This window comes from Enhydra lutris, unplaced genomic scaffold (genome assembly GCF_002288905.1).
Source record: "Enhydra lutris kenyoni isolate GAN:26980312 unplaced genomic scaffold, ASM228890v2 scaffoldscaffold8, whole genome shotgun sequence".
Classification (NCBI taxonomy): Eukaryota; Metazoa; Chordata; class Mammalia; order Carnivora; family Mustelidae; genus Enhydra; species Enhydra lutris.
The window spans coordinates 27,708,725-27,727,964 of NW_019154092.1; the positions used below are offsets into that span (position 1 = coordinate 27,708,725).

At 34.1% G+C, this 19,240-nt stretch overlaps 1 protein-coding gene across 1 annotated transcript in view; it reads right to left on the reverse strand.

Annotated features, from left to right (window-relative positions):
• LOC111142411 (coiled-coil domain containing 178) overlaps window positions 1–19,240 on the reverse strand; it is a 397,276-nt gene that overhangs the window by 294,383 nt on the left and 83,653 nt on the right. The window contains exon 12 of the mRNA XM_022495479.1: window positions 491–674. Within this exon, the coding sequence (XP_022351187.1) occupies window positions 491–674 (184 nt within the window). The remainder of the gene's footprint in view (window positions 1–490; window positions 675–19,240) is intronic.

Here is a 19,240-nt window from a genome sequence, read left to right on the forward strand (position 1 = left end):
TACCAAATGGCAAGGGTGGCTATTTGTAACATTTCTCACTTAGGGATAGATTTGAGGCCTACAACCAGTTGTTTCTGTGGAAACACTGTGGTGTACTAAGCACTGCTTGGTGCTCAGGAATCCAATAACTTGCAGGCCTGATGTTGGTAATCCCTTTCCTTGTATTAGTAAGGTGCAAGGGCACTTCCCATCAACTACACATTAGATATACAGGGTGAGTTTAAGCCAAGAACCACTCTTCTGGTGATCGAGGTAGTTTAGGGTCAGTAATAGCAAAAAGCAGATGTTAAGTGTTGATTAGCTACACGGAGCCCCATTCCTCTTCCATTTATGCTGGGCATCTGAAGAGAAATTATTTTATTCAGATTAGAAGGAGTAATTATTTTAAAAGGCTATTATAGCTTAAATTAAAATCAAACTATCAACAAATCAATAAAACTGAAGTTAATTACCTTTTTTTTACAACTAAGTAGAACACAGAGATACAAACCTTGAATTTTCTTCTCACTTCTGCTATTTTCTCTTCTAATTCCTCTGTTTTAAATTTGGTTAGGTGGAAAACAGCACCAAGCTGATAAGATTCCCTGTATAGTTGTTTAAGAAATTCTTCATTTTTGGACCTTAGTTTCATCAAAGATTGGATTTCAGACTCCAATTCTGCTTTTTTCTTTATACTGTAAAAAAAAAAAAAAGATCGATATGATTATTCCACAAGAGTATATATTGAGGCAAATACGCTTAATAATAGTAAAAAAGGAACAATAGCATGTTTTATATTGCCAAAAATATAAAATAATCAGATACTTGAGTACAAAGAATATGACCCAAAATTATACTTATTTTCCTACTTTTCCTGTTGGCTACTCTTGTCAAGCTCTGCTCAACCTCAGAAAGATCTCAATAAGAAAGGCTTGGGGACCTCAAATGCTCAGCTTTCAGAGCATTCATTCCTTCTATACCAATCCATCCCTTTAATCCCATACAACATTGCTATTAAGAATAATCAAATATGAGCAAAATGCAGTCCATGAAAAGGAGAAACAAAACTTAACAAAAGAAAACTAGTAATTAAAACAAAACTTTCAAAAAGAAAACCAGGGGCACCTGGGTGGCTTGATTAAGCATCTGTGTTTGGCTAAGGTCATGAACTCAGGGTCCTGGGATCAAGCCCTACATTGATTGGGCTCCCTGTTCAGCGGGAAGTCTGCTTCTCCGTCTCCCTCTGCTCCTCCCTGCCATTCATGCTTTCTCTCTCAAGTGAATAAATAAAATCTTTAAAAAACAAACAAACAAACAAAAAGAAAACCAATAGCAAAGGAGAAAGAGTTAATAGAGGGAAAAAGTAAGACATTAGATTGGATACCACCTTTTTTCAAGAAACATACCATTGAGGCATACAAGATAAGAAGAAAATACAAAGAAGACATAGCTACATTCACAATAAGGTAACCATCTCTACAGAATAGAAATAAAACTGGAAAGCAAAGTAAAAGTGGAGAAGAATCAGCAAGAAACTACCTGAAGGTATGTGTTGCCTGGGCAAGGTTCACTGCATCACAGAAGGAGTTTTGTTAAAGAACCAACTTACTGATAAAGGCTATAGGTTTTTAGAATGCACTACAGCATTGGGAAGGAAAGACCCAGAAACCAAGAACTCAACCAGTGGGTAAAGAAAATTTTTTTTAAAAAATTGAAACACAACATATGAGAAGCAGTTCTAAAAGGGAAATTGATAATAGTAAGTGCCTACATTAAAGAAAAAGACAGATCTCAAACCACCTAACTTTACATCTCAAAGAACTAGAAAAGTAAGAACAAACTAAGCCCAAAGTTAGAAGAAAAGTTGACAACAACCACAGCAAAGACAAGTGTGATAAACTAAAAGCTATAGAAAAGATCACCAACAAAAAAATGGGTTTTTTAAAAAATACATAAAAACTGATGAACCTTTAACTACATTAAAAAGAGAAAGAAAACTCAAATAAATAAAATCAGAAATTAAAGGGCTACATTACTACTAATAACATAGAAATACAAATGATCAGAGAAACTACTATTATGAACAATTATGTGCTAACAATTGAATACCTCAGAAGAAATGCATTCTTAAAAACAATCTACCAAGACTGAACCATGAAAAAATAGACAATCAGAACAGATCACCAATGAATAAGAAAACTGAACCAGTAATCAAAAACTCCTAATTAAAAAAAAAGACCCAACCTTATGGCTTTACTGGTAAATTCTACCAAACATTTAAAGTAGAATCAATGCCTATTGTTCTCAAACTCTTCTAAAAAATTTAAGAAGAGGACACGCTTCTGAACTCAATTAATGAGGCCAGCAAACATAGACAAAGTCAGACAAAGAGATTACAAGAAAAGAAAATTACAGGCCAATATCCTTGATCAATATAGATCCAAAAATCTTCAGCAAAATCCTAGAAATCGGAACTCAACAACAAATAAATAGGATCATACATAATAACCAAGTGGGTTTTATCTCTGGGATGCTAGGATGGTTAAAATATACAAATCAGTTAATGTGATACCCCACTTTACTGGAATTAAGGATAAAAACATGATTATGTCAATAGAAGCAGAAAAGCATTTGACAAAATTCAACAGCCATTTATGATAAATGCTCTCAAAATACTGTATATAAAGGGAATGTATTTCAACATAATAAAGGTCACATAGGACAAGCCCACAGTTAATATCATGCTCAGTATAAAAAGCTGAAGGTTTTTCCTCAAAGATCAGGAACAAGCCAAAGGTGCCCACACTTACATTATCTTTTCAACACGGTACTGAAAGTCGTAGAGCATTTAAGCAAGAAAAAGAAGTAAAATGTAATCCAAATTAGAAAAGAATAGTTAAAATTTCTGTTTGCAGATGACATAATCTTATATAGAAAGAACCCTAAAAAACTCCACCAAAAAACTGTTAGGACTAATACGTAAATTCAGTAAAGCTGCAGAATACAAAGTCAATACACAAAAAGCGGTTGCATTTTTATATACTAACAATGAATTATCTGAAAAAAATGAAACAATCACATTTACAATAGTGTCGAAAATAATAAACTATGTTGGATAAAATTTAACTAAGGATATGAAAGATCTATATACTGACACTGTCCATAAGACACTGATGAAAGAAACTGAGGAAGACAAAGACATGGAAAGATAACCTGTGCTTATGGACTGGAATATTTAATAATGTTAAAATGTCTACACTACCCAAAGCAATCTAGAGTTTCAATGACTCTCTATTAAAATTCCAGGGGCATTTTTCACAGATACAGAAAAAAAATCCTAACATTTGCACAAAGCTACAAAAGGCTCCGAATAGCCAAAGTAATCTGGAAAAAGAAGAACAAAGCAAGAGGTATCACACTTCCTTATTTCAAACAATATTATAAAGCTATAGTAATCAAAGCAGTATGATACTGGCATAAAAAACAGAACCTATACCAATAAAACAGAATGAAGAGCCCAGAAAAAAACTTTTGACAAAGATGCCAGCAACACACAATGGGGGAAGAATCATTTCTTCAGGAAAACTGGACAGCCACACTCAAAAGAATGAAATTGGCTGGACTTCTATCTTATGCCACTTATAAAAATTAAATTGAAATAGATTAAGGACTTAAATGCAAGAACTAACACTATAAAACTCCCAGAGGAAACATAGGGAAGACTCTCCTTGACAATGGTCTTGGCAATTTTTTTTTTAAATTTTCTTCTTACATATGACACCAAAAGCACAGTAAACAAAGTAAAACATCAAGTGGGACTATGTCAAATTAAAAAGCTTCTGTTCAGGGGCACCTGGGTGGCTCAGTGGGTTAAAGCCTCTGCCTTCAGCTCAGGTCGTGATCCCAGGGTCCTGGGATCGAGCCCCGTATCGGGCTCTCTGCTCAGTGGGGAGCCTGCTTCCTCCTCTCTCTCTCTCTCTCTGCCTGCCTCTCCACCTACTTGTGATCTCTCTCTCTCTGTCAAATAAATAAAATCTAAAAAAAAAAAAAAAAAAAGCTTCTGTTCAGGGGCCCCTGGGTGGCTCAGTGGGTTGGGCCTCTGCCTTCAGCTCAGGTCATGATCTCTGGATCCTGGGATCGAGCCCCACATCGGGCTCTTTGCTCGGCAGAGAGCCTGCTTCCTTCTCTCTCTCTGCCTGCCTCTCTGCCTACTTGTGATCTCTCTCTGTCAAATAAATAAATAAAATCTTAAAAAAAAAAAAAGCTTCTGTTCAGCAAACAAAAGAAACAAAACCAAAAAACAGCCCTCAATAATTTGAAAAGTCAACATAACTATTGAGAGAAAATCTATTTCAAACCATTTATGTGATAACCACTAATGTGATAAGACATTAATATCCAAAATATATAAGGAATTTATGTAATTTGGCAGGTAAAAACCAAATGATGTAAACTTTAATTTAAAAACTAAATAAAACATGGAAGACTTTTAAATGAATAAGAATGACTTTGGATCTAGAATATGATACTTTGAGACAAATCTTGTTTGAATGGATTGAATAGAAAACGGAATGTGAGTTCATGGAAACAGGAATGTGCACTTAGGATTTGCTATAAAGAACAGAAGGGCTGGGAGGCAGGGCTCTATTTTATCTTGTTTTATTTTTTTCTGAGATGAGCAATATTATTCAATGTTCATATGCTATTAAAGTAGAGAAAAATAATGACAACGACTAAATGTGTAAGAGCAAATGGCATCCAGGGGCGCCTGGGTGGCTCAGTTGGTTAAGTGTTTGCCTTTGGCTCAGGCATGATGCCAAGGTCTTGGGATCACTTCACCCTCTCCCTCTGCACACCCCCCACCTCTGCTCATGCTCTTTCTCTCTCTCTCTCTCTCAAATAAATAAATAAATAAAATCTTAAAAAAAAAAGAGTAAATGGCATCCACTTGGCAAGTGTTTGGGTGATGGGAACTCCTATGTAAGAGCTGCTTCTGTTATTATATATTAATAGAGAGGAACACAGATTATGTAAACACAGATGCAAATAGGCTACCAAGAGTAAGAGGCAATTCTCATTTGATTGCTTCTATGTCCACTATTAGTTATTTCAGAAGATTTTTAGCATTAAAATGAGGGCAATGTGGGTGTTAGGAATGAAGAGTGATAAGATGTGAAATATTTCTCAGAAAAACTGAATTGGCTAAAAATTTTTGGGTAGTGCTGAATGTCACTTGAGAATTATAGAATTCAAGTTTTACTCAGCAGCAAATGTACTGCAGTACTAATGAAGCTTAAATATGAGGGCCTCTAAATGACCCCAACCCCTTATAAAGTTCTTTGAGTGTCTCTAACAGTGTTTTCAAATGGTCATACATTTTTCATAAAGTTTGTAAAAATAAGATATCTTAATCAAAATTTATTAAGACTATTTTTTCTGACATTATTTATCCTTCTCAAGTGGCATTGAATTGGTTGTGGGAATTCTATATTCACAACCTTGTATTCTTCATGAAGAGATCACATGTTCTCTTAACTCTTAGGGCCCTACTAATTTTTTATATCCCACCTTCTTGTCCTTTAGGGCCCACCAAAACAGGATCCACCCAAGGTGAGATTAATTAACACAGCTGTATTTTACTTTAGCCACATTCAGCTGTTGGGATCCTGCTTTAGTTCTACAGGGCTTTTCAAGTCATTGAAATAAAATTTGAAGGTTATTTAAATGAATGCTTCTTTTGGTCAGATATTAACTAGATTCTGAAAAAAAAAAAAGAAGGAAGTACAGAAAGGTGGGACATAAAAAATTAGTAGGAATAACAGACTGGTCATCTTGAAGTGTCAAATAGTTGTTGGAGTGAGGGTAATAGCACAGTAAGTAAGCTGGGAAGAGTGGTGTCTGTTGTGAGATGGTGGATTCTTAAAATCGAGACCAGTAGGTGACTCCATTAATGGAAATGATAAGATGTAAGGGTAAAACTATAAGAGAAGGTGATTGGTATGAGATGGAAGAAAAGACTGTTGGGAATGTGGAAGTCTAAAAATTGAGAATCCAAGTTCTTGCATGTACTAAATACAGACCAAACTGACTGCCTCTAAAGAGAGACAGAGAGAAGAGAAATGGGAAGAGTGATTTATTTGTAAAATTTTAATTCCTTAAAAATGTCTAAAATAGGCTAAAATATTGGTGAGTAGTTAATCTGAATGGTGCATAAAGCATTTTCTTTCAATAGCTGAAAAAGTAAAAAATTAATAAAAGCAAAATAGTTTAAGACCATTCATTGAAAAGTGTGCTGGGAAATGCTGAAAAAATCATATTCTGTACTCCTGTGAAGTAAGTCAAATTAATAGGCTGGTAAAATATAGCTAAGCGAGTATGAAAAACACAGTACCCTGTGGATTCATTCGAAGTATTCCAGGCTATTTAACAACTTCAATAATATTCTAATTGCTATCTCTATAAATAAATCACTATCCTGTTAACTCTTGATAAACATATTTCATAAAATATACCAGTATGTCTTTATGGTGTTCAATAGCTTTTTTGCTCATTTCCCCTGATTATCAACCCCATCTTTGGATCACTGCAGTTACAATGGCACTGTCTTGCTTCAAGTACAGTAGAGCATTAGGACTAGATATTTCACAGAGCTTGAAAGTAAGAAAATGGCTATACAGAAATTCATACCACACAGTTAACTTCAAGCAAACTAAATATAAATTAATCAATTTCAAATCATCTTAAACAAGTTCATTTTCCTTGACTTAGGTTACTGAAGCCTCCTATCATGTGAATAAGCAATCAAGTTAAGGTGCTTGCATAAAGTCAAATGCTTGCACAAGTCAAATGTAAAAGGTCCATTTCTAAATGATGCTGGCTTATCTGAAAGACAAAATTACTAATTATACATTGTACAAAAGGTAAACAATCATGTTTCATTATCATCAACAAAACATCTTGCCAATATTTGTATACACAGTCATGGACAAAGTCTATTGAGAAATATGACATCTATCTTTCAATGTTGCCATTTTTAAAATGAACTATATATGAACAATAGATCATACACTGAATTAATTATGTAATTTATTCAAATAGTGTAACAGTTGGAAATGACATCAAGTAGTGAGACAGTATTCTAGTGGAATCTTAGAATATATGTATCAGTGAAAATCTGGGAAATTTTCATGAGGGCATTTAATAGATGGACGAGTATCAGTGATTTGCTTAAAAAGTTTTTATTATTATTTTTAGACCTAAGGAAAAAATAAGCTGGGATTAAGGGGAAGGTGATTCAGGTAAATGGAAGAATAAAAAAGAAAAAATAAAGAAAAGAGCACAAAGAACAGAACTCTTTTGAGAAAGCAGTGAGTATAGGCAAATAGAGATGGAGAAATAAATAAAGTAATAGGCTTTTGATTTCTTTTGGAAGTACTAAATATCATGTCCATAGTTTGCTGCAACATGTCAGAGACAGGAATCAAGGCTTCCTAGTGGATATAAAGAGGCAGTATTTCTGAGAAAGAACATAAATTTTAGATTCAGATAAACCCACAATCAAATTCTAATTGTTCTTTATGTAATATGGGAGGATGGTTTCATACACAATTTCCTTATCTGTAAAATTTGCTTAATAATACCTATCATTAAGGTTGTTATAAATATTAGGCTTAAGTACATTGAGAATAATATATATGCTGTAATTATACATATTGAATAACATACACAAATGATTTAATAAATCACTTTTTGTTAATCAGAAAGTATCAACAGCATGAATCTGTATTATAGCACCATCTGGTTTAATGAAATAGAAGAGAATGAGAAAAAGAAAGACAAATAAAAAGGGTAAATAATCATTAATATTACTTTGGAGAAAAATGAGATATCATAGGTGACATCAGAACAAACGTATCACAGAGAGAATAGGAGCACAGAGATACTGAAACAAAGAAAGAAATAAGGATAACAAATACTTATATTCAGCTTTCATTAGTTCATTATGTGATTTATTTAACACCTAATGAGAAGAACACAGATAAGCACACAGATACACACAAACACAGACAATGCCTAAAAGTAAAGCGCTTAGCTGAGAGGAAACATAAACAAACCATCAGTAACTGTACACAGTGTGACAAGTCCTAGGCAAAATATATATGGAATCAGAGGAGGTTAGTTAAATGAATAGTTACGAGCATTGATTGCATGTAAAGTGCTATGTTAGGTGACTGGGACACAAAGATGAATTAAAACTAAGTTTCCCAATTTATATTCTCATGAAGCAAAAAAGACACACAAAATAATAGATCTTGGTGCAATCATAGGTATAATAAAAAAATTAAAAAGAAGCACTTAATACCACCTGTTTTGGGGATAGGGAAAAACAAGTTACCAACAGGGAAAGCACCTAGGAAGAGTTAATGTTTGACCTATTGTATGAATGATCAACTTTATATATATATATATGTATATGTGTATACATATATATATATGTATATGTATATATATATGTATATTAAGCCAGAAAAGGAGGAAAAGTGGAAGGGAAGGAAAAGGAAGGAAATTTCAATTAGAGGAATACCACAGACAAATATTAAACCTTAAAACAATATAAGTTTGGATACATTAGCATTTTAATAGGCTAGAACACTGAGATCATGGAAAAGAGTGGTAGGACAGAAGTCTGAAGATTTATAGATTTAAAGTGCCTAATGTAACAGTATGGGAGTTTAGGCTTTATGCTACAGTCTGTAGGGAGACTCGGAAGCTTTTTTAAGATGCTGAAAGTAACATTTCATTCTTTGAAGGTAATTTGCAAGGGTAATGTTGTATATGCTGGATCGGAGGACTCAAACTTGGAGTAAGGCAGACTAGCTGGAAGCCTATTTTAATATTCCAATTAGGAGACAAATAGGGCATGATTTTTTCCATTGATAATTAAAACAGACAGAAAAGCATCATTTAAAAGACGTACTCAAAGAAGTTGGTAAGATGTTGGCTGTAAGCAGGTAGAGAGGCATATAGGATGATGCCGGAAACTAGTACTTGGTGGGTAATGGTGTCAAGATATGATGTTAGGAGAGAGGCTAGATAGTCAAAATGATACTATCAGGAGAAATAAAGATGTGGATAGAGATTAAAAAGTAAAGAAAAGTATGACATATGTTAAGAAAATGAGAGCAATGAAATTTCTGGAACTGAAAGTAGACCAATGGTGTACTTGGGTTGTGAATACAACCCAATGTTGTACAAGTTGGGTTGTAAGTACAACCCAATGTTGCACTTACAACCCAACTTGTACAACCCAATGATGTAAATGGGTTGTGGTTAGAACTCTGAGCTAATCTATTAGTGACAGGGAGAGCTAAATGAGCCACTGTAACATTCCTAGAGAGAATAGCTTCACAGAGTTAAAAGGAGAACCAAGGGAGTGACATGCTGAATCTCAAAAAGGGATAGCTTCAGAGAGGGCAGAGACACAAATGCTTGGTTCACACGTGGAGGAAAAAAGACAAACCATAACACTGAAAGCATCTGGGGGTTTTAGAAAGGGAGATGTGCTGTTGCCGTTGTTGTATTTAACTTCAGTGAGATAAATTTTGGTAGCATGGTCATTTCAAAAGCCAGACTGCTGTGTGTCAAAAAATGATTAAGAGTCAAGCAAATACTGTTAATAATCTAGCAAATATTGCTAATTATGTGAAAACTTTAATGGGAACGTAAGGGAAATACTGTGTGATTACCGAAAATACAACTAGAATAAAGGCAAGGTTTTCATTTTAGCTTGGAAGAAGGTTAATGATGAATACGAACTGAAGGAAAAAAAGTAATGAAGATGTCAGAAATAGAAGTGATAAGAAAAAAACGACATCCTGAATGGGGCAAAAGGGATTAAGACCAAGAGCGGAGAAAGAGGTGTTGGCCTTAAAGAGGAAGTACCATTTACCACTTAAATGTAAAGAGGCAGGAAAGTGGTTTGCAGATATTACCACAGTAGAATACATTGGTTTGATAAAATACATCATGTCTTCAACTTTTCCTGCCCATATGAGTAACCTGTAGTATAAAGAAAATTAGAGTTTTCTTTCTGAGCTTATCTTGTTTGGGATTTATTACGACTCCTGAATCTAAAGATTCATACTTTAAAAAATTATGGACTGTTAACTGCCATTGTCTTTTTGAATCCTGCTTTCCCATTTTCTCATTTATTTCTCATTCTCTTCTCCACAAGTCTTAATATTTCTTCCATATGTTTTGTCTCTTTTGCTCTCTTTGCTGCATTCTTTGTTCCTCTTCATGTTTCCAAGTATACTGATTCTTTTCCTTCCCAGCTGCATTTGCTATTTAATTAATTTGATTAAAATTTTTAATTTTAATCAAAATGAATCCAGTTTTAAGCTCTACAAGTTTTGATGAGTTCTTTTTCAAACCTCCCTGAACTGTTTTGACGGTGTTCTATTAGTTTGTTTTGTTCCCTTTAACCATTTTAAATTTACTAAGGCATAGTTATTCTAATACTATCATTTGAAATTATTGGGGGTGTAAATATACTGCTGATTATTTCTGCTAACTCTCATTCATGTTGAAGTTTTCCCTATTGTTTTACATTTTGTTAGCTTATCTTTAAAATCTTTACTTTTTAATCTGAGAAAATCTCGTGTGGCCTTAGCCAATTTATTTTTCTAGAGAATATTTATCAAAGTAAGATAATTTCTTAAAATGATAATTTCTTGGTTAAGAACACCTAGATGGTTTATAGAAATGAATATATCAAACAATCGTGAAAAAAAAAAAAAAAAAAAAGCCAGACCGTTCTTGCTTGTTTTTCTCTACCCAGGTTTCAGGCTTAGGCAAACACACTTTCTTGTCTCTACCTTTGCTTGTGGGTATATTTTTTTGCTCTACCCATTCAAATGCCTTTACTTTATCCAGCTCCCTTACTTGCTCAGAATTCATAGCCCATGGCCTATATCTGAAGACACTAAAATTTAATTACCCTGTTTACCAAGATCAGCAAAGTTACTCTCCAATTCATATTTTCAGATCAGCCAAATATCAAATAAAAATTTAACTTGAAGTTGTTCAGTTTTCTTTCATTGGTCCCTGAGGATTTCCTTTACTTTGTCATAAGCACAATAGAATGTTTACCCTATTTACGCTCCATCTACAAGTGTCTTACACTCTTATTATCAACATTGCAGGAAATGTAAATTCTCATTGCTGTTTTATCTACTTACTCTTTTTAGACATTTCATCCTGTCCTTTTAATTTTGTGACTCAAAATTTATGTCTTCCTCACCTCTGTGCTATAGATCTATGTATCTAATTTTTACTTTTTATTTCATTTAAATAACTATTAAGAATCTGAAATTTAATATGGCTCAAAGAGACATAATTATATCTTCTCCAAAATCCTCTGCACACTTTCCTCGATCCCTTGTTACCTCAGCAAATAGCCTGACCATTTTTCCCGCTCACATTTTGTATTTCATCTATCAAAAGATCTGGTTCACACTTCCTTCAAAATATATCTGAAATCAGCTATTACCATTTTTATTGAAAAAAACCTTGATCTATGTCATCACTGTTATAAATTTTCTGAATTACCAAAAAAGCTGTCATCTTTCCTATATGCACTAAAGTGCATCTTTCACTAAGCTGCCCAAAAGATCTTTCTAAAATAAAATGTACAATTCTTTAAATGCATTCAATGTTTTCATCTATATTCCTTTATCACAGCCCACTTATGGGCTTGCAGTATCTGGTCCCCATCTGCTTTGCCAACATTTGTCTCCTTAAATTACTCTACCCACATACAATTTTCCAGGAACTCTGACCTCCATTCTGTTTCCAGAACACATAGGATCTTTATCCATCACAGGGCTTTTGCAAATTCCATTCCTTTTATTCGACAACCTCCCCTCCTGGATCAGCTCAAAGCTGGCATGTCTTCTTCATTCAAATCTCAATTCAAATGTTACCTTCTTAGAGACAGGTGTTCCTAAAGGTCCTTGCTAAAGCAGAGCTCCCAATCCTTCCCTGGCCCTGTCACTCAAGTACATTATCCAATTCTTTTCTTCAACACAAGAGTATCAATGACTGAATTTTTAAAAAAATATCATTGCACATGTTTATTATCTATTTAGGAGAAGGTAAATTTAAATGCTATCCCCAGCATTTAAACAACATTTCATATAAAGCAAATGTTCAGGACACACAAACACACATACATGCACAAACACATATACACTCTCACAAACTTGCATTTGCTATTTAGGTCCACATTTTCTTTAAATATAAATCTTGATTATGAAGTTCTTCATAAGCATAAAGTTATAATGGTCTACTGGCCATAACTATGAGATTATAAAATCACCACATAAAGTAAAAATAAATATACATGAAACTATTTCTTATGTTAACCATGGAATAATAAAAACAATTGACCTTTATATTATTTCTTGTATCTCTTATAATGTATAGTGTATAACAAATAAATACTTTCTATCAAAAATTCCATTCAACAAATATTTAATGCACACCAACAATGTGTCTGTAGATTAGTGACTAGATTTAGTCCCTGAGGATTCAATAAGAAGGGAAAATACAGACAGGTTCTACCTGCAAACATTTATAAGGCAGTGGGTGTGCAGCCATGCAAAAAGTGTACATTTTATCTTTTTTTATTTTATGCATAAAACATCACCAAGGCTATCTTATTTCTACGAGGAAAAATAGTTAAATAAATTTGAGATCATCATAGAAGGCAAAATACGTCTAGAAAACCACAGAAATGAATAGAGGAAAGAAATCACAAGCAATAAGTCACTAATGGCTAAAACGAGCTGCAGGTCCAGAATTTCCTGCTAGCTAAAGCCATTCCTGCTTTTCTAATCATACTTGTTAGGCTGCTAAGAAAGTTTAGCTTCTATAATAATTATTACCTAGGGGGTTCACTGAAAGCAGGAACTTTCCATTTCATATATATATATTGAAACTTTATGCATGTAATGTGAATTCAATAATAGATTAATAAATTATTGAATGTATTTTTTGTTGGACTGAATTAACAATTTATGTAATTTAATGTCTGTTTTTAAACATAACATTTTATTGAAGTAGAACATTTATAAAGAAGAGTATGCAAATCAAAGAATACAGCTTATTACATTTCACTGTGAATGGACCAGTAATACCTTCATTCAGACAGAAAAAACTAAACACTGTCAGCAGAAATTCCTATGTGTGCTCTCCCAGTGACTATCATCCAACAGGAGCTGCAATCCTGATGTCTATCACCACCATGAAAATTTGTTAGAGTCTGAACAGGATCATTTTGTATATACTATTACTGTGTCTTCTTTTACTCAATATTATGATTACGAGATTCACCTAAGTTGCTCTATGTAGTTGAATTCTATTCATCCGGCTCTTGATTTTGGCTCAGGTGATGATCTCAGGTTTGTGAGATCAAGCCCCATGTTGGACTCTATACTGCACATGGATCCTACTTGATGTTCTCTCTCATCCTCTCCCTCTGCTCCCTACCACTTGCTCCCTCTATCAAAAGAAAAATCTAAAATCTTACTTCTTCTTAACTACTGTTAATATCTAGGAATGTTTCAACTATCCAGCTATCTATATTTTGGCCAGCACTACACAGTTTAATGATTATTTAATCTTTTTCTTGTTTAACTATATCATAGAGCTGTTTATGATCACAAATCACTTAAAAATTATGATTACCTTCACATAATTTATTAAATTATAAAACAATATTACATTAGGAATTTAGTTATAATCACAATAGAAATTTTTATTTATTTGACTAGAACTTGATTTTTCTCATTATTGAATCATATTCCAAAATTTTATATACTCCTACATTTACTAATTTTAAAAATATATTTTTCCAAGACTTACTATAAAGCTATAGCAATCAAGACAGTAGGGCATATTAGTGAAAGAACAGACAAATATACCAATGCAACAGAAGAGAGAGCCAAAAATAGACCCATAGAAATATAGTCAAATGATCTTTGACAAAGAAGCAAAGGCAATACAGTGGAGCAAAGATCACCTTTCAACAAATGGTATTGGAACAACTGGACAACCATGTACGAAAATATGAAGCTAGACACAGACCTTACACCTTTCATAAAAATTGACTCAAAATGCATCAGAGACCTAAATATAAAATGCAAACTATAAAATTTCTGAAGATAACATAAGAGAAAAACTAGATGAGCTTGGACATGGCAATGATCTTTTAGATACAATACCAAGGCACAATCCATGAAGGAAATAATTGATAAGCTAGATTTCATTAAAATTAAAATCTTTCACTCTTGTGAAACCCAAGGTCAAAAAATTGAGAAGACAACCCACAAACAGAGAAAATATTTGTAAGGGACACAGCTGGTAAAGACTTGTTATCCAAAACATAAAAAATACTCTGAAAAGTCAATAGGAAGGAAAAAAAATTAAAAATACGTCAAAGACCTTAATGGACATCTCATCAAAGAAGAGAAGTATATGAATAATATCAAATAAGTATATGAAAATATGCTTCACATCATATGTCATTAGGAAAATGCAAATCAAAACAACAATAAGGTATCACTACACACTTGCTGGAATGGCCAGAATCCAGAACAGTGACAATACCAAATGCTGGTGAGGATGTGGATCAACATGAACATTCATTCATTAATATTGGGGATGAAAAATAATACAGCCCCTTTGGAGGACAGTTTGGCAGTTTCCTATAAAACTAAATATATTCTTATCATACAGTCTGGCAATCTTGTTTATTGGTATTTATCCAAGGGAGCTGAAACCTTTGTCCACACAAAAATCTGCACATCAATATTTATAGAAGCTTTATCTATAATTGCCAAAACTTGGAAGCAATCAGATGATCATCAGTAGGTAAATGGATAAGCTATGGTACATCCAGATATGGATAGTACTCAATACTAAAAAGAAATGAGCTATCAAGCCATGAATGACATGAAGGAACTTTAAATGCATATTAGTAAGTGAAAAAATCCAATTGAAAAGACTACATACTGTACGATTCTAACTATATGTCATTCTGAAAAATGCAGAACTATGAAGACAATAAAAAGATCAGTGGTTGTCAGAGTTTGGATGGGAGGGTTGGGGAATGAGTAGACAGGATATAGAGAACTAGGGCAATGAAAATATTCTGTATAATTCCATTATTGTAGATACATGTCATTATACATTTGCCCAAGCCTATTGAATGTAAAACACCAGCAGTTAACCATGACGTAAACTATGGACTTTGGGTGAATATGTTCTGTCAGTGTGAATTCATCAGTTGTACCAACTGTACCACTGTGGTGAAGGATGTAGATAATGTGAGAGTCCGTGCATGTGTGGGAGCAGGGGGTATGTGGGAAGTCTCTACATCTTCTCCTCGATTTTGCTGTGACATACTGGCTTTTAAAAAATAAAGTCTTAATTAAAACTCCAACACTTGTATGCCTTAAATATATACAATTTTTATTTCTGAATTATACTTTGCTAAATCTGGAAAAATATTTTAAAAAATAAATAATAAAATACATTTTAATAAATGTTAATCATATTTGGTGTTTTCTCCATGGAGGTTTCCTATTTTATATTTGTCTTTTTAGGTTTATGTTTATGTTAGGTTTTAGGTTTAGGTTTCATTTTCTAATGAATGAGAAAGCAGTTTTTGTTAGTGGATAGAGTCTCCAGAAGACATTAATAAAATTTCTTGATTCTGACCTCTCAGATATTGAGGAAACCTTACCTTATAGTTACATATGGTTTGGTGTTATAATTTATCCCGCAAAATTTTTACCTCATGAAAATTCTAATTTCTAAGAAGTAAATGAAGTGGCAAACATAAAAATGTTCACTTGCCAATTTAAAGCACTTCTGCATTTAACATCTAGCTTCCATCTCCATGAACATCTTCCCTCAGTTTCAGACCTGTGCATCAAAGTGATATCTACACACTTACATTTGAATCATGCCATACACAATTCCAAAACAAACATATGAACATCTTTCCTCCAACCTTTCTTTTTTTCCTCCATACATTTCTCATTAATTAAATCTTAACTCATCCAATTACCACCAAAGTGTTATCTTTAAAAGAGAAATGCAACCATACAGCTTCTTTAGTAGATTTCCATAGTCTTCATCGGAGTCCAAATCCTTTGGAATGATTCATTATCTAACACTTAGTTCCCTACCCTCAATGTTTGTTCCTATCTGCCTGCCACATAAAAACACACACACAGGGACAGACATACAACTCAGATCAAGCACTTGCTCTAAGCTCTAGACACAAAGTCAAAGTGCAAACTCACAACAATCTTATCTGTACCCTAAGAGAATTGCCATTTTAACATTAAGACTACTATTTGGGATTGTTGTTATTGGACTAATATGTCAAGCGTATTTGAACATCCACTAAACATCAGTTAAATTGAAGCCAGATTAATTCTTTTTAAAAATGAGGTAACGTTAAAAAAAAAAAAAAAATCCTGAATCTGAATATAGAAAATCAGGTTTCAAATGCCAGTGCTGTTAAAACTGTAGTAATTTAGAAAAGGTGCTTTGCCTCTCTGGATCCTAAATTCTTTATTTCTTCCTTGAAAACCCCCACAAGAATTCTATAGAAAAAGCAGAATTCAAGAGAAGATGTATGAATAGTCCACCTCATTAGTGATCAAAGAAATGGAGTTTGAAACAATATTGAGAACATAGATTTTCACTTACCAAATTGGAACAAATTTTTTAAAAAACTATAGCACTCAATGTTAGCACGGGTACATCACAGAACAAGATTATATATTGCTCAACTTCAATAAATGATAGTCTTTCTGGAAAGTAGGTTTACAAAGTTATTACAAAAAGAAGTAATTAGGAATTTATTTTATTTTTTAAAGATAATAGAAATTTCAATCTGTTTTTATAAATCTACTTTAAATTCTAAAAAGTAATGATGCTAAGAAAGATTTCTGAAAAAAATCACCACAATATTTATGTCATAAAAATAAAAACAACCTAAACATAAATTTTAGAGTAATTATGAAAAAATCCACGTAATAGACTTTTGTACACATATTTAAATAATAAAAATTTGTATAACAATGCAACAAAAATTCTATTATATCATGTTGGGAATAAAAGCAGGACATACAATTAGTTTCATCATGAATGAGAAAAATCAGTAATATATTAATATGATTACCACTATTTACTGAAATGATTTTAGATTTTTTGCACTTTTTTGTATTTTCTTTTCTACAACAAATATACCTTATAACCAGAGTCCAAAAAGATCATACAAGATGTAGAAATGTTGATAAAATAAAGCTTTGAATATCATGGCTTGGAAAATGGAAAAAAGTCTGGGCATATCCAAGGACAAAATGAAAGAGAACCCCTTTCAAAAATATAAGGTTGCAAATGATTAACTCAATTTTATATTAGGACTCAAACATTTTCCACAAATAGTTTCCAGAAGAAAATGGACAATGCAAAATAAAAACAGCCAAGAGCACAAGGAAAAGAGACAGCAAAAGCATTAGCTAGGAGAATAAGATGCAAAAGTAGATTAGAAAGACTACACATATTTAAATTATTACATGTAGATAAAATAAAACTAAAATAGCTATTTTTACTATGTTGAAGAAGCAAAAGATAAGCTGTAAATATCTACACCAAACAGAGAATCATAAAATGACTTAGAAGATTTGGAAGAAAAGCAAATAAAGTTTGGAAATGAATAATTACGTTTGCATCTATCTATCTATCTATCTACCTATCTTTTATCTACCTACTTACCCACCTACCTATCTACCTATCATCTACTGAGAGTGAGAGACCAGTTAAAGGCAAGAATGTAAGAAATATTTGCCAGATATGACTGATGATTATCTCCTCAAATACTACCTTTGTATTTTTTTAATCTTCTCTTCCTTTGGAACATCTCTTAAAAATGTGGTAGATCAGAAAAAGAGAGTCAAGTTGGCGGAGAAGTAGCAGGCTGAAACTACAACAGGTAGCAGGAGATCAGCTAGATAGCTTATCTAACCATTGCAAACACCTACAAATCCAACAGGAAATCGAAGAGAAGAAGAGCAACAATTCTAGAAACAGAAAATCAATCACTTGCTGAAAGGTAGGACCTGCGGAGAAGTGAATCCAAAGTGACAGGAAGATAGACCGCGGGGGGAGGGGACAGCTCCTGGCAAGTGACGGAGCACCAGAGCACAAAATCAGGACTTTTAAAAGTCTGCTCCATGCAGGGACATCGCTCCAGAGGCTAAACCGGGGGGAAGCCCACGCGAGGTCACAGCGTAAACCCAGGGGTCACAGAAGGACCGGGGGTGTCTGAGTGTCACAGAGCTCGCAGGTATTAGAGTGGGGAAGCTGGCTACAGCAGCAAAGCCGAGGAGTGAGCTCTCAACTCGGGCTTACCTTGAACCGGTCGCAGGCTGGGTGAGCTCTGAGAGTGGCCAGAGGCCACAGAAACGGAAGCGACCGGCGCTTTTCTCCAAGTGTGAGCGATTGAGTGCTTTTCTCCAAGCTCAACCAGAGGCCAGGGAGACGGGGGCAGTTGGGTGCTTTTCTCTGAGGGCGCACTGAGGAGCGGGACCCCGAGCTCTTGGCTCCTCCGGGCTGGAGACTGGGAGGCCGCCATCTTCATTCCCATCCTCTGGAACTCTACGGAAAGTGCTCAGGGAACAAAAGCTCACGAGAGCAAACCCAAGCGGATTACTTAGCCTGGCCCCTGGTAAGGGCGGTGCAATTCCGCCTGGGGCAAAGACACTTGAGAATCACTACAATAGGCCCCTCCGCCAGAAGATCAACAAGAAATCCAGCCAGGACCAAGTTCATCTACCAAGGAGTGCAGTTTCAATACCAAGGAGAGCAGCGGAATTCCAGAGGTGGAGAAAGCAAATCTTTTCTGGACAAAATGACAAGGCAGAAAAACTCACCACAAAAAAAAGAGCAAGAGGCAGTACTGAAGGCTGGGGACCTAATCAATACAGACATTGGTAATATGACAGATCTAGAGTTCAGAATGACAATTCTCAAGGTTCTAGCCCGGCTCGAAAAAGGCATGGAAGATATTAGAGAAACCCTCTCTGGAGAGATAAAAGTCCTTTCTGGAGAAATAAAAGAACTAAAATCTAACCAAGTTGAAATCAAAAAAAGCTATTAATGAGGTGCAGTCAAAAATGGA